The sequence below is a fragment of the Typha angustifolia genome, chromosome 1, assembly GCF_048772165.1.
Source record: "Typha angustifolia cultivar Huaian chromosome 1, ASM4877216v1, whole genome shotgun sequence".
In the NCBI taxonomy this organism is placed as follows: domain Eukaryota; kingdom Viridiplantae; phylum Streptophyta; class Magnoliopsida; order Poales; family Typhaceae; genus Typha; species Typha angustifolia.
This window is the reverse complement of record NC_133239.1, coordinates 4,263,478-4,286,171: the sequence shown is the minus strand read 5'-3', so window position 1 is coordinate 4,286,171 and position 22,694 is coordinate 4,263,478. Positions and strand designations below refer to the sequence as shown.

At 35.2% G+C, this 22,694-nt stretch overlaps 3 protein-coding genes across 4 annotated transcripts; all 3 read left to right on the top strand.

Annotated features, from left to right (window-relative positions):
• The first annotated feature begins 1,162 nt into the window (after positions 1–1,162).
• Positions 1,163–8,584, top strand: LOC140764164 (CBS domain-containing protein CBSCBSPB5-like). The gene is made up of 15 exons (XM_073102609.1): positions 1,163–1,374; positions 2,444–2,479; positions 3,472–3,640; positions 3,728–3,860; positions 3,955–4,125; positions 4,454–4,532; positions 4,637–4,750; positions 4,864–4,930; positions 6,155–6,260; positions 6,384–6,442; positions 7,361–7,470; positions 7,575–7,705; positions 7,789–7,874; positions 7,967–8,056; positions 8,285–8,584. The coding sequence occupies exons 1-15, from the start codon at positions 1,259–1,261 to the stop codon at positions 8,462–8,464; spliced, it is 1,647 nt and encodes a 548-aa protein (XP_072958710.1). The 5' UTR covers positions 1,163–1,258; the 3' UTR covers positions 8,465–8,584.
• A 3,800-nt stretch (positions 8,585–12,384) lies between these two features.
• On the top strand, positions 12,385–15,887 carry LOC140764244 (non-specific phospholipase C6). Its single transcript, XM_073102711.1, has 4 exons — positions 12,385–12,615; positions 12,745–13,913; positions 14,350–14,526; positions 15,395–15,887. The coding sequence occupies exons 2-4, from the start codon at positions 12,827–12,829 to the stop codon at positions 15,688–15,690; spliced, it is 1,560 nt and encodes a 519-aa protein (XP_072958812.1). The 5' UTR covers positions 12,385–12,615; positions 12,745–12,826; the 3' UTR covers positions 15,691–15,887.
• A 628-nt stretch (positions 15,888–16,515) lies between these two features.
• Positions 16,516–20,163, top strand: LOC140760934 (PHD finger-like domain-containing protein 5A). 2 transcript variants are annotated; one of them, XM_073098075.1, is made up of 2 exons: positions 16,516–16,591; positions 19,523–20,163. In XM_073098075.1, exon 2 carries the CDS (start codon positions 19,555–19,557, stop codon positions 19,885–19,887), a length of 333 nt encoding a protein of 110 aa, XP_072954176.1. In that variant the 5' UTR covers positions 16,516–16,591; positions 19,523–19,554; the 3' UTR covers positions 19,888–20,163. The 2 variants fall into 2 exon arrangements, with proteins under 2 accessions (XP_072954176.1, XP_072954263.1); XM_073098162.1 differs by lacking the exon at positions 16,516–16,591 and adding an exon at positions 17,399–17,546.
• Positions 20,164–22,694: the final 2,531 nt, after the last annotated feature.

Here is a 22,694-nt window from a genome sequence, read left to right as displayed (position 1 = left end):
TTTAAGTTAAATCTTAATAATTTAATAGAGAAATATGAATATCTTTAACTAAGAAAAAATTGTAAAGATTAGAATAAAAATAGTTTAATCCTTTTAAGTCTAAATTATTTAAATTGTAATAGTTGGTGTATTATAAGATTCTAATGGGTATACATGCAAACTGGTGTGGTTTGAAAGGGGCATATTATATATATATCAAATTTAAAAATTGAATGTACATATTTTCTACATTAGATGTATATTTTGGCATATTTGAGTGTATATAATTTGTTTATGAGATACATAAGAGTTCATTATTATCAATTGAAAAAAAAATATATAATTAAGTTGTAAAAGACCTCTTCTCTCATATGTGGCCATCTGACCCCAACTATTCATGTCATTAAACAGTTTTTGGCCCCTCAGGTAATGTTTGTCTGTGATTATTATATGCAACAATAGAGTTTTCTCTTCCCCCCTTATGATGATATTGGCTTTATTAAAATTCAAATTAATGCAGTCACAATAATCAAGTCAGCTCAGTTCGTTTTTAAAACAAGCCGAGATTGATTAATTAAATTAGGCTAAAATTTAAATTTAAGTCAGAGCTCAGCTAAGCTGGCTAGATCAGACTAAATTTAATTATGCTTAATTTATATATTAATTATATTTAAATCCCTTGAACTCTGACCTTATATCATCTGTGCATATTTAGATGTTATGAGAAGGGATGGAGTTAATAGAGATTAGTATAACCATAGAACTTAGGATTATGCTTTGGACTGGGAGAGAGAGATGTAAGGATGGGAAGGAGAGAAATTGAGAGAGATATGGGAGTATAGTAATTATTCGGAGAAGAAAATGCTGGGAGAATAAGAGAGGGAGACGATTAATAAAGATTGGGTACTTGTCATAGTTTAGAGGGTCTAGCTAAAAAATAATCCATGATTAATTTAATTTACGTATTATTCGAGCTGTTTGATTTGAAATAAATTTAAATTTAAATTTACTTATCATGCGGTTTGAAATAGGCTTAACCGCTTGAACTGAAATTAACGATCAAAATTAAATTAAGCCAAGTTTGAGAGAGAGAAAAGAAATTCTCTAATAAATAGTGGTCTTATAAATTATTGTCTGAGAGAAAAAAAAAATAGCGGTTAACGAACTCTCTGCTCTCCGTAGAACCGGGAGAAAGAAAGGCGGGAGACGCAGGACGAAGCCGCGAGCCGCTCCGAGCTCTCCCGCCCGCCTCGCCGGAGAAAGGCCGTTCCCGGATAAGATGGAAGGCCAGGGTTCGTCGAGGAGGACTATGTCTACGAGCAGCTCGCCTGGCCAGAAGCTTCTCGAGAGCGGCGGCCCCGATGCCGCGCGGAAGCCATCCATGTCTCGTTCCATGTGAGTGAGCCTAGCCTTCCCCACCCCTTTTTTTTTTCTCTTCCGCCATTTTTTTATCCTTTCCGATATAGATTACCTCTCTTCTCTTCTTGATGTGCATTGGATTTTCTTTTGCGTCGATAAAGTTTGCGTCTTGGTGACTAAAGTCACGTTGTTGAAGTGGATAGCTGGTGCGCGCGTTCGATGTTTGGTTCATCGAGATCTCGGCACCTTCTTGATACTTTTTATTTATGACTTCCTCGTTCTTCATGAGCATATCTGGTGGATTCGATGGTTTGGTTCAACGGGTTTCCACCCTATCTGATCCTATTGGACCTCTCTTTCTTAATTCGAATGGGCCACAAAGTTTTAGATTAATACATCAAATCAATATACTGAACTTATTGCATTCCAGTGAGAACCATAGTAGGCTATTAGAATCCTCAAATCTAGCAACATCTAGAATGAGGTTGGATTTGATGTTTAGGTTCATCAATTTTTCCACCTTTCAAACTTTTCTTTCTTTGTGTGTGAAATTGATTCTCCTTTTCATTGGTTAAGATTTCATTTTTGTGGCAAAATCACGTTCTTCACGAGGACACATAGTGGATATGATGTATGGTTAATCAGAGTTTCCTGTACATATCTTTTTTTATTTAGAACAAAATAACAGTGACTGTTGATTTGAATTAAGAATCTGGCTTTAGTTTAGGAATCAATAAATAGATGCCTCCATAATAGTATGGTCTGCAGTAAGTTTTCGATTTTGTTGTATGAATGTTGTCATTATGATGTTCCCTTCTGCACGACATATTGTCATGGGAGTTCCAATAGAAATGCTTCATTGTTTAAGACTTTAAGTTGACTTGAATAGGGAAAGTATATAAGATGGGTTTGTTGTCATAAAGTGCCTCAGATATTTGAATTAGTTCTGTAGGCCAAAACCAATCTACAACTTTTATCAACTAAATATGAGTGTTTCTGATTAAACAACTGGAGATTGGAAAATAATATAGCAGAAGATGAATGCTTACTTTCCATTCTTCAATCTTAGATTTCTAGCTTATAGACATTGCTATGCTTCTAACAGGTACTTGGCTTCTACACTGTATTACCTTACTTTATGGTAAGCAATCTGATTGTTTTAGTTCTGCTGGCATTGTGTTGATTGTTTTAGATATTTTATGCCAAAACCTGATTCTTTCTGTATTACCTTACCTGGCATTGTTTTGATTGTTTTAGATATTTTATGCCAAAACCTGATGCTTGCTGGCATAATACCAACACTCCATAAAGCTAGGAGTTTGGCACGGGGTATATTTAATAATCCAATTTACATCTAGTTCATAGAATATCATGCACAGCTGATTCAATTTTGGTTCATAAATGTTCTGCAATTATACTTTTTAACATATAGCATACCAATCATTAGACACATACGTATGAGAAGAAAACCAATGTGATTTTATAGTTATGCAAATCGGAAACCTTAATTCCCTGTTTGTTTTAGGATTTTCTTTTTTCCTATTCTAAATTAGGAAACACCATTCTAGATCAGAAAAAAATTCAAATTATCCTATATTTTAGATTCAAAATACTATTCAAATTATTACACACATAAGCTCAATCACTATTTTACTCTTGATTTGAAGAAAATTAATTTAAAAATCCTCTCTCCTCTCAAAAAGTTTCTGACCTATCTCCTCTCTCTTATCACCCACATATCTTATTGATACTAACAATTATGCATGTACACCTACAAGTGTGCAATTATGCAATGCTTATCTATAATAAATAAGAATAAGTTAATTTAAATTTATATGTCAAATCAAAGGTGTTTGAGTCAATTTTCATTTTTTATTGTACTTTATCTCTATTTTATGTCACATCAAAGATAGTTATTACACCGCTATTGTAGATTACAAGTAAGCATAATAATACCATACTCTAGATTAGAAATACAATTTTAGGAGTAAGAATCTAAAATTGCTATTCTAGATTGTTTTCCCTTAATTTTGATGCAAACAAGGTCAACTTATCATGCTATAAAATTAGTACAAGATTATCACATGGAATTAAAATGACTTTATGCAAATCATGTGCTATTGTTGGGAGCAGGACTCTAAGCGGTGAAAGAACTGTAAAGAGGTTGCGTCTGTCCAAGGCTTTAACAATGCCTGAAAACACGACTGTTCTTGAAGCTTGTCGGAGAATGGCGGCACGTAGGGTTGATGCTGCATTATTGACTGACACAAATGCACTGCTTTGCGGTATCTTGACTGACAAGGTTTATATATGCATATCCTCTTTTCCTGTGTTATATGACTTGGCTATATCTCTAATGTTAGTCACTTTAATCAACATCTTCTTGAAGGATATAACAACAAGAGTCATTGCAAGTGAATTAGGGCTTCAAGATACACCAGTTTCCAAAGTGATGACTCGCAATCCTGTTTTCGTTCTTTCAGACACACTAGCGGTGGGGGCATTGCAGAAGATGGTTCAAGGTGTTCTTTGAGCATGTGAATGCTGTAAAGTTTCTCCCTTACCTCATGAAACAGAATAATTAACTAGGATTTTTTTTTTGAAAAAAAAATTCAGGCAAGTTTAGACATTTGCCTGTTGTTGAGAATGGTGAAGTTATTGCGCTGCTTGACATAGCAAAGTGTCTATATGATGCCACTGCACGAATGGAGAGGGCATCTGAGAAAGGAAAAACCATTGCAGCTGCTGTTGAAGGGGTGGAGAAACACTGGGGAACTGCTGTTTCTGGTGTGTGGTATACTGCATTATCAACATAACAAGTATTACTATGTATTTGTTGTTTTTCCTTTTCATATTCCTTTCTCTTTCTCATTTGTAATTTTAGAAGTAATTGTATTTCTGATGGATATTATTGCACAAATTGATATCTTATATACAACAACGGCTAGATAAAACTTTTTTTTGAAGTAATTGTGTTTCTGATTGATAATAATTGATAATATTGCACAATTGATATCTTATATACAACAATGGCTAGATAAAACTTTTTTTTTTGCCACTTTTTGAAAAATTCTAAAAAACATCTCTTTCCCTATTTTGTTTTCTTTCTGTTTAGGTCCCAATACACTTTTCGAGACCCTTCGAGAGCAAATGTTTAGACCTTCTTTGTCTACCATCATTAAAGAGAATTCAAGGTAGGTAATACTGAAAAAGAGGAAATGCTCTAATATATTAGTAGCGGTAATTCTATCAGAGCAAGGTCAGAATATTCTTATTAACACTTGATATTGATTATTAGGGTTGTTAAAGTCTTACCAAATGATTCAGTGTTAACTGCAACCAAGAAGATGCTTGAAGTTCAAATAAGTTCAGCAATAGTAGCAGTTGGAAGTAAACCTCAAGGGATTCTAACGTGAGCTCCTCAGCTGTTGTTTCCAAATTTGACCTTCCTGAAGTGCACTTCCTTTAACATTTGAATCTGCTAACACTATGCATTCTTCATCTCTTACATTGGCACTGCATCAGTTCAAGGGATATTTTAATGCGTGTTATTGCAAAAAATCTTTCTCCGGACTCAACTCCTGTTAGGAAGGTATATGCCTTACAAACTCTTGTTATATTACAAATTTAATTCTATGCAGTAGAATGTGCAGTTCACTTCTCCTAGTACTTATTTTCAATATCATTGTTCTGTTCTGCACTAGTTGATGAAGGACATAGCGCACTCACTATCTAAATAATTTAATTACCATAGTTGATCCCATGTATGATGTCATCTGAAACATCAAAAATTCAAAATCAGTAAATCACCTTTAAGTAGTTTTAGATTAGTCGCTCACTTGCTCTGGTATTTGTGGTTTTTAATACTCCACATTGTTCTAACCTGTCCAACAACATATAGGCAGCATGTGGGATTAATTTTGCTAGTTATCTTAATCCAAGTTTCGACTCTTGTGGATTGTTAAACTTGAAGGAAAAAACAATGGAACTTTAAGACATTCGTTACATTGATGGATTACATCATTACACTATTAACAAACAATGTATCTGTTTTGTCTTTCAGCCATTCAGATCTATCTTCAGTCGTGTTCTTCAGTGGGTCAACAAGTTTTTTATTCTTATGATTTCCAAGTCATTTCATGTCTTCTCCTTCTCATGACATCTCAGACTGAATTGTTCTTCTTGCTAATGCATATAAAGTCCTATTGGGTGTACCTGGACATTCTTGTATTGAGTGCCATCTGTTTTTAACTGCACCAATTAACCAAAGCAACAAAGCAAAAATGCTGTACTTTGTTGCCGACATTTATGCCTCGGTCCTGCTTTTCCTCACAAAAATAAAGCAAAGCAAACACCACAAGATTTCTCTGTGGAAATTTTCGTAACACCCATGGTTAAAAACCACAGGTTTTTTTTTTCCTAGGATCAAATTAATCACTAATAATGTTGCAAATACAAGAACCACTTACAAAATCACTGAATCCCAATAGAATATTTCTATCAAAATATGCCTGACACCATCATAAAGATTTTGTTTTGGTGTTATTGGTCTCACGATATACCATTTTGTACCATGTAACATTAAGACCAACACGATATACCATTTTGTACCATGTAACATTAAGACCAACCTCTACATGTTAGATGGCAACAAGAGAATACAGGAGGAGGGCAATTAGGGTCCAAAGACAAACAATCTACACTTTGCTTTTTGTGGTTTTTCACATGTTACTAATAATGTTATGGCAATGTAAGATTACTATAATCATTTAGTGAAGTCCCTCGCTTGGTTTCATGTATGGAAATCCCCATCCAGGTGATGACTCCTAATCCTGAATGTGGAACAGTTGATACACCGATCCTTGATGCTCTTCATACCATGCAAGATGGCAAATTTTTACACCTACCAGTTGTAGACAGAGGTTCCTTTCTTTCACTAATGAAGCAGATATATAGGCAAATCAATAAGTTTATATAATTAGCTTTAATACTTGCAATCCATGAAAAGCTTCTGACATCAATTTCGTTTCTTATTGTTTCTATAGACGGGGACATCGTTTCTGTTGTTGATGTAATTGATATAACTAATGCAGCTGTAGCAACAGTAAGTCTTTACTTCTTCATCAGGCCAATTTTTGAACCTCTCTTTCTGTTCTGTTCCAGAAAGTTTACGCTGTATATCATCAGGTATGCATATGACAGAATGCTGCACTATTAAAGTTAGTTCACTTTCTTGAGGCTTTCTTGGGCTTCTTTTTCAAGTTTTCTGTGTGCATATACATGGGTTGGGCTTAAGAGAGATGAAAAATGTTCAAGGTCAACTGTAAGGTTGCTGGAATCATTAATATATAGGATAGATCACAGTTGTTATAGCGTAGTAGGAAGCATGACATGCATGATGTCTAAGAGATAACAACAACACTTAAGTTTGATGCACTGGTCCTACAATTCTCCTTGTAAAGATAAGTATATAAAAGTTATTTCTTCAGTTGAATCATCAACAACAAAGCCAACCCCAAGAATATCTCTAAGTTACTTCATTTGAATCAGCAAAAGCTAATTATATAAAAGTTGATACTTGACATAATTGTTTTTTCTCTAGTTTGACACGCCCTGGTTCTGCCTTTCTCCTTGTAAAGGTAAAGACTAATACTAGCACTATTTTGGTGTATCGGTCTCATGGTAGACACTGAAGGTCATGTCAAGAACTTTGTCATGTCTGATAACCTTGGGACTGTTTAGCGTTCTGTTATCCTAATGGGGTTAATATCTCTTGTGGAACAGTGGCTTGATATTCTTTTTCTTACTCTTTTTCGCCATTTTTAGCTTACTAAAGTTGTTGCTATAACATATTAGTGATAACATCTTCTTTAGATATATGATTATACAAGTATCTCATTCATCCCAAGTAAACAAGTCCAACTCTGCACAAAAACATCTGTGCAAGCACTGAATCCAAGATGTTACACCCTATTTGATGCATTATCCTGTTAACAACCCTGCGCTTTCATCATTGTCCAAGGTTGAAAGCAGTGGGGGAATTGGAAATGAGGCAGCAATATCTTTGATTCAGAAGTTCTGGGACTCTGCTATGGCCATGGGGCCTTTGGATGACGAAGATGATGCAAGGAGGTAGCGTTCTTTAATTTGCACCATTTGTAACTTACCTAACCTCAAATATGCATTTCCAACCTTATCAGAATTAGTTATTAACTCACCCTTCCTTCCTACTTCAGCGAAGAATCTATAAAAATGACGTCTGAAGGAACAGAAACATATGGTTCACCTTATCTTTCATCTAGTTTACCTACTACTTTTGCCTTTAAGCTTGAAGATAAGAAAGGCAGGATGCATAGATTCATTTGTGGTCTGATTTCTGCTCTGATACTCTTTATAAGTCAACCATATCAACATATATCTTAAATGATGATGGTATTTAATTAATTGCAGATACGCATAGTTTGACGCCCCTTATCGCTTGCATCCTTCAGAGAATGGGTGATGACATTGACCAGAAACATCTCCCGCAAATTTTGGTATTTTGAAAATGCTTCAACTGATCCAGAATCCAGTATATGGCGCCAAAAAGGTTCACTAGTGTAATTCTTTCCTTTACGATCTCTTGCAGTATGAAGATGAGGAACATGACAAAGTCATCCTTGCTTCTGATAACGACCTTGTTGCAGCTGTGGATCATGCAAGACTTGCTGGTTGGAAGGCATGGTTGACCTATGCATGAAATCCTGTCCTCATTCTCTTGTGAACTTACCACCATATTCTCCTTTCAAGGCTAAGTAGTTATACTAGTATTGAATTATCAGACATTGCCTGCTGATTCTACAATAGCAAGAAAGAAGATGAAAAAGAAATTCCTGTGTAAAATTTAGTGATCAACCTTGTTTATCTCTATTAACTAGTATGCACTGACACCTTCATTTGCCTGCAGGGTTTAAGGTTGTATTTGGATTACTCTGGCATGAGTGGTCGGAAGAAGGGCCCATTATATGGATATATGGAGTATGAAAACCAGGATACGTGGCCAGCATCATACAGTGGAGTTGCAGCAGGAGCTGCTCTTGTTGCAGGGCTCAGTCTGATGGCTTACATAAAGAGATATCATTCTTAAGTCATTTAAAACACATGCAGTTAACCATATCGACCAACTCAATTTTCTTTTGAGCTGGTGAACAGTGAAATTTCCAGATATAATCAAATCAATAAAATTAATCAACTGGGTTGATAGCCTATTTGTCTACAAAAATATGGCCTCGCCATTACTGCAGCAATTGATTATTGCAATAAATCTTGCTCTGCTGATGGGGAACTGTGTATGTTCATATATATATATATATATATTCCGTCTCTCTCCTATACCAGTGCTAACTGTTTTTGGATCAAATGAGCAAAAATGTGTCTATTGTTTATAAATTGTGAATATTTTACGGACTTCCATTTGATATGAAGTAAAGAGTTGGAGTGCAGATACTGTCCTTTCACTTGCCAGGGCGGTATATTTCTCTACTTTTGTGAATTGATGTAAGTTTAATCATCATATGTGGAATTATAGTTGTTAACTACCTCAACATACCACTTCACATTTGTCCCTGATCAAAGCAAGGACAAGCATAGCATGTGTAGCTGGTTCATGAATAGCCACATTCTTTGGAATCCTTGAGATTTGAACACTTGATAATATCCTATTGCCAACTACAAAACATCAGGTTCTGCCATAGATCCCCATTCATCTACTTCTGCAGCTTTAACCAATAAATTATGCTCCACAGCCTCTGACCCACCAAGATTTGCAGCTGTAACTCCAGTTTTTAGTGTCTTTTTCTCCTTTTTGTTTTCCAAGTTCAGCATGGGCCACCCTGGTTTGTTCTCTTTGCCAGTAGGTTAATGCTTGTTTTGAGGTCTCTCTCTCTCCACAAGCATACAATCTTTTGTGGGTCTAAAACTTCTTGTGCTAATCACGCCACATATTCTTTAGATCTTTGTCTGATTTGTCATCAATTAGTGCAGGATTTATGCTAGTTATATTGTCTTTTAAATTGTCCACCAGGAACCTCCATTGAAGATAGCCTGTCTTGCATGCCTCGTGAGATGAAGTGTTTGACCATCTAGTCCACATATTTCCCTCTATGACTCAATTTTATTTCTATGAACTCCAGCAAGAGCATCTTATACATAAGTTGCTTGTTTGGAGTTTTTTCTGACTGCAATTTTCTTATTATTTTAAACCATTTTTCTGAGATAACAAGTCTCTAACAGAGATAACAACTTCATAAATTGCTTACTTTGAGAGCGATTTAATAGCGATTTATTGAAGAAACCTGCATGACTGCTTACTTAGAAAAACTTACTGTTGGCTACTTTTTCTTCTTGCTCTTAAGATATCAAATTATTGTATTTCTAAAATTTCTCTTCATCCTTGCTATTACTTACCTTCAAGTTATTTACCTGATTTTATGCTTCATTGTTATTCGGTCGGTCTGTATTCAACTAAGTATGAGACCTGTATCTAGATCTCAAGTCACATTAGATACAGCTGTTTGATTGCTTGGTATTTGGATGAATTAAACCAAAGTATTATCCAGTATATCTGTCTAATGCTGCATATATATATATATATTTTACTACATGATTAGTTGTGCCATGTTGTAGAAGTGTTTGTGGACCCTGATCAAAGGAAGGAAGGCTATCACCATCCTGAATCCTTGGCCTCTTCTAGTGTGGGCTGGCACCATTTTTGGAGTTTAGCTGTAAATATGTAGATCTCAATCTATGGGCTAGCACCATATAGATCACAGGATCAACATAAGATCTAAATTCCAACATGTTACACCCCTAAATTATATATGCTAATCTTTTCATGAAATTAGCCTCTTTCATGAAAGGATACTTTTCCTCCCCTTCTCATATGTTAGGTGTTAGAAACAAACATGATTTAATTTGAATTAGTAGAGTTCTTATATTTTCAAGTAAAGATGAGTATTATAGAATATGAACGCCTCCGATTCTGATACTATGATAACTCAAACAATTGTCCTAAAAGATCAAGAGTATTTTATATTTTAACATTGTGTATACTTATAATAAACCCATTTTATTTTTCTTATCATTATATTTGACACCTAAAGTTTGTTAAGAAAATACATCATATTGAAACTATTCTGTGGATTAGTAAGATGACCAATGTAGCAAGGGTTACAAACATACTCTTTGGAGAGGTGGTGAATATTAATAGGGTGGAAAAGAGTCACTTTGGAATGATGTCAAGTGAAAAGAGTTTTCAGTGATAAAATTAAGGGAAAAATCTATTTGACCCTATCATAGTTTAGTTAAAATTCAAAGTAAACCTTTATTTTATAATATTTAATCCCACTTATAGTTTTGACTAATATGCAACATAATATTTTCGTTTCAAAGAGGGTCAACTTTTTGACATTTTCATTCTTTATTTTCTTCTCTTTTTCAGATTTTGTAATCTTTAAAACTAAAAAATTAGGTGAAATAATATAATTAGAAAGGGCATTTTTTCTTTGAATTGAATTGATGACTATAAAATTAGAAAGGGGAATTTGGGTGTTTTTATTATTAAAAGAAATGGTTTGTTAAGTAGTTATAGATAGCTTAGGGTTACAATTAAGTTAACAAACAAATGTTTAGTACTTCAAATTTTGGCCACGCTATAAGGCGGTAAAATATATATATATATATTTTTCTTATAAACTATTTATTTATTTGTGGAAAAAATTCAATTCTAGAAGAAGAATAAACAAGATAGTCAGTATAAGTTATCTTATTATTTAGTTAAATATTACCATATAAAATAATAATTATATTTAATGCGATAGAAAGTTGATATTAAAATAATAAAAAAATAAATTTATATTAAGAATTAGTGATATTTTAAAATTAAATGATAAAGATATTCTTAATTGGACGTAAAGTAGTAGTAATTAAGTATTGTTTAATTTATAGGTAAAATAGTAATTTTAAATTATTGTTAAGGGATTTTTATAAATCACACTCTATATTTTGTTATTTTGTGATTCGCACCCCGTCTCTGGGGATTTTATAACGCGACCCATCATTTTTTTTATAATGTTTATTTAACATCCCAACATTATTTTTTCTAACTGACATTAACCATGTTATATAGTTTATGTGACTCTAGTTCAAAGATTACTAAAATACCTTTAAAAAGTTTTGACTTAAAGTAAATCCCCACACTAAACCCTAACTCCATAAAATTTAAATCCTCTTATCTATAATTAAACCCTACCTCACAAAATTATAATATCAAAACCCACAAGAATTCCTCAAAATCCCTATCACGTACAAGCATTAGAAGCTTCCCTCAACTTTACCTATTTTTCTTCATCTCTTTAGCTTAAATCCTTTTTTTCTCTATCTTTCTCTAAATTTTCTTCATCTCCCTCCCCATCTTTGAGGTCGCAAGTAACAAAATCGGCTTGGCGTTTGGGAAGCTCTAAGATCTCAGTTTGAAAGTTCTAAGATTGGCTTGATATTTAGGTAATGTTCTCTATGGTTTGAGAAAAAGCAGCAAATATTGATGTTTATGTTATAAATAGAATTAGAGATAAGTACAAGAGTAATTTAGGAATGTTATAAATTATATAGTGGATTATAACAGAATATTCTCTTTCTGGTATCATTCAGTTTGGTTAGGATAAGTTAACTCAGGATGTTAAATGAACATTGTTGGAAAAATGAGGGGTCGTATTATAAAATAATGAGAACGTAGAGTGTGATTTATAAAAATCTCTATTATTAAATTAAAATTTAAAAGTTGTATAAAATAAGATTATATATCAGGAAAAAAAATTAAGTTACTATTTATTTGCTATATAAGGATAGGAAAAACTATTTCTATTCAACGGCGACTAGAATAGAGAACGCCGAGTAATAATAAGAAAGGGGTGCGCCCTTTACGGTAGTCTAAAGGTGCATGATACCGACTTACCAAAGGAACAGCAAGGAGATAGCTCATTAAGGTTGGCCTCTTCCTGTGTGTGGACAAAAGCTTCGTTCCTCACTGCTTTAATGCGGTGGGCAGCGCATGGAAGGATCCAAAAACCACTCCATAAAGCAAGGGAAAGAGAATCCAAACCTCCAGAATGAATCCCAATCAAGTACTCATTGCAACCTAAAGAGAGATAGGAAGAGAAAGAGAAAGAGAAGGAGAAGGAGAAAGAGAAAAAGCTCCAATCTCCACTTCCTCTCTTCAGTTCAGAGAGGAATCAGAAACAGGCAAGAGAACCTCTTCCACCTTGACTAGATTTCCTCTCATTTCATACTGTTCTCTTCATTACTGGGCACTGAATGTTAGAATAAAGACTAGATTTTTCTTTTTTTTGTTTTTGTTTTTGCCTTTTGTAGCTGTACAGTAGTTGTTGTCTTCGTGAGATAGAGTAGTTGCTTTGTCTATTGCAAGAATTAAGAGAGACCCAGATCAAACACCATGCAGAGATCCAACACTAGACCCAAATGCCAAACCCCCATCCTTCTCTTCCTCATCATTGCCCATCTCCTCCATGAGCCGCATTGTATTGAAGCATCCCAACAACCCATCAAGGCCATTGTTGTCCTGGTCCTGGAGAACCGTTCCTTTGACCACATGCTTGGGTGGATGAAGCAATCCATCAATCCCTCTATTAATGGCCTCACAGGGAGAGAATGTAACCCCAATTCCACCCAAGACCCGAAGGCCAAGCTCATATGCGTCTCGGACAACGCCCAATTCATCGAGTCCGATCCAGGCCACTCCTTCGAGGATGTCCTCCAACAGGTGTTTGGCTCCGGCGCCACCCCGTCCATGTCGGGGTTTGTGCAGCAAGCTCTCTCCGTCTCTAGCAATCTATCAGTGACAGTCATGGAGGGGTTCAAGCCGGAGAGCATACCAGTGTTTGCATCCTTGGTTCAAGAATTCGTGGTGTTCGATCGGTGGTTCTCGTCGATTCCTGGGCCGACGCAACCAAATCGGCTATTTGTGTACTCTGGAACCTCCCATGGGGCTGTAAGACACGATAAGTGGAATCTACTTAGGGGCTATCCACAGAAGACCATCTTTGATTCCCTCCAAGAGGATGGATTGGACTTCAGCATCTACTTTAGGAACATTCCCACTACTTTGTTCTATAGGAATTTGAGGAAACTCAAGTACATATCAAGATTCCATTTTTATGAGAAGTTCAAGGATCATGCAAAGAAAGGGAAGCTATCAAGTTTAAGTGTGATTGAACCAAGATACTTTGATTTAGAGGGATTTCCAGCGGACGACGATCATCCTTCGCATGACGTTGCTAATGGGCAGAAGCTTGTGAAGGAGGTCTATGAGACACTGAGGGCTAGTCCTCAGTGGAATGAGAGTCTTTTGATCATCACATATGATGAGCATGGGGGTTTCTACGACCATGTCACTACTCCTTATAGAGGTGTTCCAAACCCTGATGGCATGAAAGGACCAGAGCCTTTCTTCTTCGGGTTCGATAGGTTGGGGGTTCGCATACCAACGATCATGGTATCACCTTGGATCAAGAAAGGAACAGGTAATTCTAGAAGTTTGTTGTTCAGTATTATTGCTTCAAGTTAGTATTCACAATAGTTAACCATATATTCTGTGCTTGGATTTGTTCAGGCAAGAGAATAAAATTCATATCTTTACTACCCACAAGGCCTTAACATAATTACTGTAAAAAAATTTGGGGCATTTTGGCCCAAATCTAGATGAAAAATATGAAATATTAGATTCATATGCTGAACACCAATTCAATTAACTCCTTTATCATCCATTAGAACTGATTCATGATACTGGAGGCTAGCTATGAACTCATCTCTATCCACATGAATCTATCTTCATTGCCATGAATCTGGAACTAGTAATCTGTAGCCATTGCAAAGTAGTATAGTTTTCTTGAGAAATTAGCACTCAATTGTGTATGCAAATTACACCGATTTCTTAACAGATATTTGCTTCTGATGCAGTTGTAAGCAGTCCAAAGGGCCCTACTTCCAGTTCAGAGTTTGAGCACTCATCAATACCTGCAACTATAAAGAAGCTGTTCAACCTCTCATCCGATTTCTTGACGAAAAGAGATGCTTGGGCTGGGACATTTGAACATGTTGTTAGTGACCTAACATCACCTAGAACAGATTGTCCAAGTAAGCATCACCTCTTTTGTTCTGTTCTTTTTGACTCTTTTTGACATTACTACAATCTAAGAAGATAAAAGGCAGCAAGACAGCATCTTATGGCGAACTGTCTTCCATAAAATCAAATGAAACTGCTTCTGTTGTCTATTGATGTTCCAAACTAATCCTGAGTTGGAAAAATCATCTTTGGAGAAGAAAAAATGTCTTCTCTTGCATAATGTATTCACCGAATCATAATTCAATCTTGTAGGTCTGTCAAATGAGGTTGCTGTCTTGCAACTTGCAAGCTGCTTGAACTCAAATAGGACAAAGCTCTATGTATAGATATCCACTTGAATCATGATCCAAGTTCCATAATGTCTTTCCATACCAGCTCTAACCATAAATTGCAAATTTGCAATCCACCATTAATGCTGTAGTCTGGCACAAACCACCATCAACATCATAGCCTCAGAATCCTTTTCTCTACCTCTCTGTCTCTTCCCTCCATTACTCATGCAATTCCACTACTAGATAATCACTGCCTTTGCTGCCAACATCCTCCTATTACTCCTACAGCATCTCTCATTGCCCTGGCTGAACTGAGGTTGCTCTACCTTGGCTCGTTTTCAACCCATCTAGAGTACTTTGTTCTGCTAAAATACATACTTATAATCAACTTGTAAGAACCTGGAAGTTTTATATGTAACTGGATGGGCAAAATTCAGAACTTTGTAAGTCTCATCTCAAGATCAAGAACATTTTGTAGCAACAATCAACAATACACTGCAAGAGAACATCAGTCATCATAATATTATTTTCATTGATGGCAGATGAAGAACATATAAACCCTCCCATACTTTCTCATCTGTTACTGAATCTGCCTTATGTTTTGCAGAAGTATTACCAGAAGTGATTCCTTTGAGAACAAATAAAGCCAAAGAAGGTAGCTGGCTCTCAGAGTTCCAGAGTGAGTTGGTTGAGTTAGCTGCTGTTCTTAATGGCGACTATTTCTTAAGCAGCTTCGGCCACGAGACTAGCAAGCAGATGACTGTCAAGCAGGCTAATACATACGCGAGGCGAGCAGTAACAAGATTCCTGCAAGCAAGTAAACAGGCCATCAGATTAGGTGCAGATGAATCAGCAATTGTAAATATGAGATCATCTCTTACAACCACGACGACGTCTCCGTGACTAAACTAAAAACTTTTATATAATCCTTATCATGCATTATACCATGCAGATTATCTCTTCATGAGGTTGTCTTCTAACCCATAGTAAGGGAGGAGACAACTTTGAGAACCTGTAGACTGCATAGAATTGTAATTGTTAGTACTGTAAGAACCTTCATGACCTAAGTGTAAGTTGCTTCTCACTGAAGAGCTCCTATATGAGTTGATGTGTTCTTAGTTGTTTTGATGAAGAAAAGTAAATCTCTACTTCCAATTTACAAAATGTAAAACGACACATTCCTGGAAAAAGATTCTCTCTCTTAAAATTTCTCATTTTCATGGTTGCTTTCGATTCTAAGATTAAAAGAGATTCATCAAAGAATCAATCATGTCAGAGTTTAGAACTACAAATGATAAAGAAGCCAAGCCCACCACGCTAAGAATCTGAATATCTCGCCAGATTGCAAAGTGTCAACAGTTGGAATAAACAAACTGCTCGTTTTTTAATTCTAGAAAATAAAAGAAAATAATCAAAATTTACCTTTTGTTATCTCATTTGAGCAAATTTACCTCCCAGAAATACCACCAGCAACAAAATAAAAAATAAAACAAAAAAAGGTCATCCAAAACCCTAGAATTTGGGGGGGGTGACGTGTTCTACTGTATCGCGGAGGATAGTAACAAAGTAATATTTCGTACGCCAAAAGACAGGCAGCTTAATAACATTTTGCCACGTGGATAGCGCCCTTGTTGGTGCAGTTCCGGAGGAACATTAGAACGAAGGAGGGTTCTTGTTTGTTCTGGAGAAAGGGAAGGGGTAAAGATTAAATAGATAGATATATATATATATATATATAGGCTTCCGTTTGGGAGGGTTGGGATTTGAGTAGCTCATTCCGGCAGGATTCCCCAGGGATTTTAAGGTGAGATTTATTCTGTTTACGATCAAAGTTAGGGTTGAAATTTTTTTCTTTTGCTTCAGATGTTGAATAACCTAGTGGAGATCATCGTTCTTGTTTCATTTCATTGTTCTATTTCGTCTTCGTTAAGATCATAAACTGATATCCTTGTCTGAAAGGAAAAGGTTTTGTTCGAAGTAGCGTGAATGTAAAAGGTTAGATCAATTTTACTTCTCCTGGATTTGGCGGGCTTGGCGGATCGGGTAGAGCTAAAAAAAAAACCATCTCCTTAACCAGAACGAGCCCTAGCTCGAGCTCTTTCCCCTCTCAACAGTAACGGCGAGCGTCGCACGGCGAATCTCCCCTCTGTCTCGCGTAGGCGCTAGGCGGTGGGTGACCGCCTGCCACCAGTGGCAGCCTTTTAATACAATGATTTATACTCTCTATTTTATACAAAGTAATAATTTAGCAGTACAAAAAAAGACTCACACTTGCAAGTCCCACTTCTTGCAACCAAACTCTGTCTAATAAGGGGGAAAATGAGAGAGGGGGAGCTAACGCGATACTTACAGGAAATAACTCTGATGCACTTTATAGCTGCCCATGTTCTTGTTCTTTGAATCATTACACTTTCTGTAAGATCGATATTTTGGTTGTAGGAAGTGGAAAAGCTGAAAGTCACTCTAGGTTATGTCAAAACCTTAAAAACTCTTCTAAGTCAGTCACTACATCTACGTTGTCGCAGCCATTGGTGGAACTAGCATCAAGAGCCAGTCGGAATGGAGGAAGGGTGAAATGGGGGGAGGGTGATGATGGAACTGCCTGTGGGTGGTGGGATGGGGAATATGGAGGTGAAATGCTGAAGGATTGTCATAGAGAAAAGGAGGTCACTTTGTAACAATCCTATCAAGTATTAGAAAAAAACCTCTAGCACTCCAATTTGTAATGCCTCTGTGAAGTTCTTCCAAAAGTTTTCTAGGTTGGTCTGCCTACCATTCTTTTAACTCAGTTGTTTTTTTATTAAATTAGTTCTTCAACTAGCCAATAAGTATTTTGAGTTAGCATAGAATTAGTGTGTGGGTTTCTCATACTATCTTAATTTAATCACTAACAACACTTAGACTAAAAAACCTATGACTAGGTAATAAGAACTATTCTGATTTTGCTATGGCACATCTTTTATAGCAGTTACTCTCCAGTTACTGTAGTCAGAACTGTAGCAGTTACATAATCTGACAATTTGAACTTTGAAGGTCTTGTTTCCTTGTGGGAGTCAAGTAACTTTCAAATTGAGTCCTAGGCTACTCTTCAGTTGTGTCCAACTAACTCTGTTTAGGACTCTAGACTAAGACTGGAAATATAATCCTAGGCAACTTAACTGAAACATTATTCATTTCCTTTTTATTGGCCGTTTATGTTTGTTACAGATTATGTATCCTCCTATTTTATTCTTTCTCTTCTCTCTTCAAATAGTTTACGACAGCCGTATAGATGTTTGCTTCATCCTTCTTCCCAGCCACTATATCCTTAATGGCCTGGTATCTCTCTTTTCCTTACCCCATTTCTCCACTTCTATGAACTGTTAATGCTACTAATTAGAAATTTGAGTGCATGGATTTAAAGAGCAGACTAATTTTCGCTGTCAATTATAGTACCCTCCATTGGCTAACCTAGCCTTTAAGATACATCTTTTGAAGCTTATTTTCATGCCTCTATTGCACATGGATTTGTCAAAATTGCAATATGGATTGTAGGATATTAGCTTAAAATCGTAAAATCTTGATTGAATGATCTCTAATCTTATTTTTTGTGATACTCTTATTCTGTTGCATCTAAGCTGTTGGTTTTTATCCAATGGCTAGGGAACATTCTTGAATAAGGTCCCAAATCCAGTCATGGAAGGATTGCATGATTGGATAAATATGTGGAATTGGTGGTGATAGAAGGAATTCTCTACTCTGTCTCATGCGGCTGTAGAATTCTTCAATTTTCTCTCTACCTCTACCTTTATTTCTCCCTCCTCTTACTCACCCTCTAAATCTCTATTTTTCCTCTTGTCTTTCCTTTTGCTTGTGGGCTTGTATTATTTTCTTTTCCTAGTAGAAGTATCCATGCTTCCTGGCTTTCCATTCATGCATTTGGAAGTGAGAAGAGGCATAATCTAGAAAGGTCGCACTAGAGGGATTTGGAACTTCACAAATAGAGCATATTGATTCAGCTGGAATCCTAGAGATTCTTGGTTAATGAAATAATTATTGTGATAGTGGTGACTATGGGCCCCTGTATATTGTACAGACTTGTGATGAATTATTCGATACGCTATTTTGTATTTGAAGATTTATTCTATGGTTTGTCTAAATTTTGATGTTCATTTTATAAAATAATGACATTTTATATTTCAAGAGGTGTTCCACAGCTTGTATCAATTTAACAGAGTTGTCTTGACTGACTTGATATGGCCTATTGTGTTTGGAGAGATATTCTATGGTTTGTATCACTCTTGAAGCTCATCTTACAAAATTATGAAAATTATGATAGCAATTACTGGAAGCAGGTCATAGAGTACCTGGAAAGTCCCTAGTGGAATCAATGTGGACATGCTCAATAAGTAGTCATCATGACACTTCATATCCTATTGATTTTTTCTTTGCCAAAGCCAGGTATATTTTCTGGTATATTAGCCACATATTTATGAAGATTTGGAGATACCCAGTGTCCTTGAGAGTTTGATTGTTCAATATGTATCCTACATTAAACAAAATATATCTGAAACAAGCAAGTAATAGTGAAAGTTGAAGGTGCACTAAAAGCACAAGTCAGAGCTTCTAATTTCAGTTCTTTGTTTGCAGATTATTTTAACCGTTAGGCTAAGAACTGGACGAAGTGCATTAGTTAGTTGCTTTCAACTATTAGATATGGTTCTGATGATCAACCTGAAACTTACTCCCTATGCAGGAATTTTACTGCTAGCATTACATCCAGAGATTATGGCCAAGCACCATCCCGATCTCATTATGTGCCGAAAGCAGCCTGGAATTGCTATTGGCCGCCTATGTGAGAAGTGTGATGGGAAGTGTGTCATCTGTGATTCATATGTGCGCCCATGCACGCTCGTGCGTGTCTGCGATGAGTGCAACTATGGTTCATTCCAGGGAAGGTGCGTCATATGTGGAGGTGTCGGGATATCTGATGCCTACTACTGCAAAGAGTGTACGCAGCAGGAGAAGGACCGAGATGGGTGCCCTAAGATTGTGAATCTGGGGAGTGCCAAGACAGATCTATTCTATGAACGGAAGAAATATGGATTTAAGAAGAGATGATTTGTATGTAGCCGATTAATATGGTGGAGCCCTGGAGCCTGTGGATCTCGCTGCTGATTGAGATGATATATCCACGAGTTTCGCCAAATTTTCTCACTGTAGTCACTTATTCATCTTTTGATTCCGAGGTTTTAGATGGATTACATGGTTCTCTTGTTGTCTGAAATGTTTTTACTTGCTCCTCTATCTATATTTCTTAATGATTTCGCTTATTGAAAGCTGAGACTACATTCAGATGTATTGTACTTGTAGAATATTAGTTCCCCCTTGATTTTATAGCCCCATCGTAATAGTTCTTATAGTAGTTCAAAATGTTTTTACCCAGTTTCATCATATTAGCCAAACTACATATTTGTTCAAGGTCAGAGCTAACTTATCTGATCATACTGAACATCTCTTACTCGTTTTTCTTTTTTAGTTTATATCGTCCTTTACATAATTGAGTCCTATGAATTATTTAGATAATGGATGTGAATAAGTGCTATTTGAATGCTTTTAAATTTACAAATAAATTAGTTTATTAGTAGACAATATCAAGAAAAAAAAAATCTATATGAAAATATGTTATATATTGTTTAATATGCAATTAATGTAAGCAATAATCTTATTTAGATTTTTTGAACTACCATTTTAACTGCATACACTTCTTAATTTTTTTTTTATAATATACACCTTCTAAATCATAGTTAAGTATACATGACAAATAATCTAAGTAAAACTATATTTAAATTTAGTTTTATATTAAGATTCTACGGGCCATATTATTTTTCCAATATAAGTTTTCTTTTATGTTTTCCTGTAAAACAATATAAACTATTTTTGAGGTACGTAGACGTAGTACTCGGTAGTAGTACTTAAAATTTGAGGGACGTAGTAGTACTTGTGACATACGAATAACACTTTGTTGGGCTACGGTGAGATCTCCAACAACTCCTATGCTTCCAACCACATTGAATGCTCCTCCTAGGTACTATAATTTATAAAAGATGATAAAGATATAGCCATATACATAGGACACACATTAATTAGGTTAAATAATTAGGGCACACGTAATCTAGATTACAAGGTTTCACCATTAATGCTTCTACCCTTACTTACACCTTAGCCTTGCATTTTTATTTATTTCATGACATGAGAGAGATATAAACTTAGGTCTCAACTAAAAAGGATAATTATACTTAGACCATTTAAAATTATATTGCATATTTTTATATACATTCTCTTAAAACTAGATTTTTTTATTTAAAAATTATTATGTGATTAATTTTAGATGCTCCGAGATCCTAATGAAAGTTTAATTAGGGTTTAATCCCTAACTCTTTTTTAAAAGAAATCTAATGGCACAAAGCTTCGCCATTTTCATATCATTAGACTCGTTTAGAAAGCTCATAGCCAACCCCTCTAATGTCAGATATTTAAACAAATTAGGCTTCTAATTAGCACTAAGCACTCGAGATTAGAATTTTTTATCTCCAAATTTGACAAACGAATCGGTCAAACATCTCGACCAAACTTCTAAGCAAAACTAGATATTCTTTTGTTTGGCGTAGCCAAATTGTAAAGCTTTGTTGCTTATCGACAGTCGTATATAATACTGCAGACTTTGACTTTTTCAGACAAGCTTCTGTCATTAAATCTTAATCTTTGATTAAGTGTTTGAGACAAGTAACTTATATCTCTTTGATTAGTTGATGGTAGGAATCCAAATCCATAGCTGAAAGTAAAATGTAGAATAAAAATAGAACATAGACTATGGAAATTTATCAAAAGCATCTTATGTTTTTATTTTTATTATTATCAACACGTTACTCGTGCACTTTGTTTTAATTATTATAAAATTATCTTGCGTTAGATTTAATTTAATAACAACCGATAAAGAAAGAAATTAAAAGCAAACCACAGGGATTGAATGATAATAAAAGTAGAAGGTAAGATATCTTGAATTAATTTTCCTAAATTATGTTAGATGCTACTCTTCACACATTAAAGTCCAAGATTTTTGGGTTTGAATGGTTGGATTTTATGTTCAAGATTAGACAATTGACAATTCTTACACCCAAACCTACAAACTATTCTTTTGGTGGGGCTCACTTAGTCATCTTCTAGGGTAGACAAAACCCCTCTCTTTTGTAGCATAATTACAAATACATTAAGCCTCTTAATTAGATTGACTTGCCACCTAATGTCATAAAGCTCTAGCCTAATCATTTTCTTTATGTAACACAAGGGATTCATTAATTTATGGATTAATTCCACTTAGATCAACTTATTATCTTATAATTTTTTATTGACATATATCTTTAGAATTAAGAAAAATTCTTAATTCAGGATGCCTATATAATAATTTTTTTTTTTAGTTCGAAGAATCTATTTAGATTAAAAGAAAATAAAAAGAGTACTTAAAAAATGGTGGTAACTCATATGTCTAAACAAAAGTATGCCTTAATTTATTGGTGTATTCTTATCTTGCATCAAAGCATATCTAATGAGATACTTGGAAATATTTTTTTGTCTATATATATAATAAATGGGGCCATTTTGATGAACAAATCTTGCATTAGTTGAGTGTGTCCAATAACATGGAGGAGATGTATAAGTTTCTGTCTCACTAAATATAATATTTTAGGAAGAATATTATTATTTTTATTGGCACGAGGATCTTGTGATGATATGCAAGAAAGATACCGATCTTATGAAGAAGAAAAAACTATAGATCTTCTTCCAAAAGATTCTAATTTGGATTCTAATTCCTGGTCAATTGATTACCACTTAGATTAGATGATAGATGTGAAATCCCAAATTCCCAT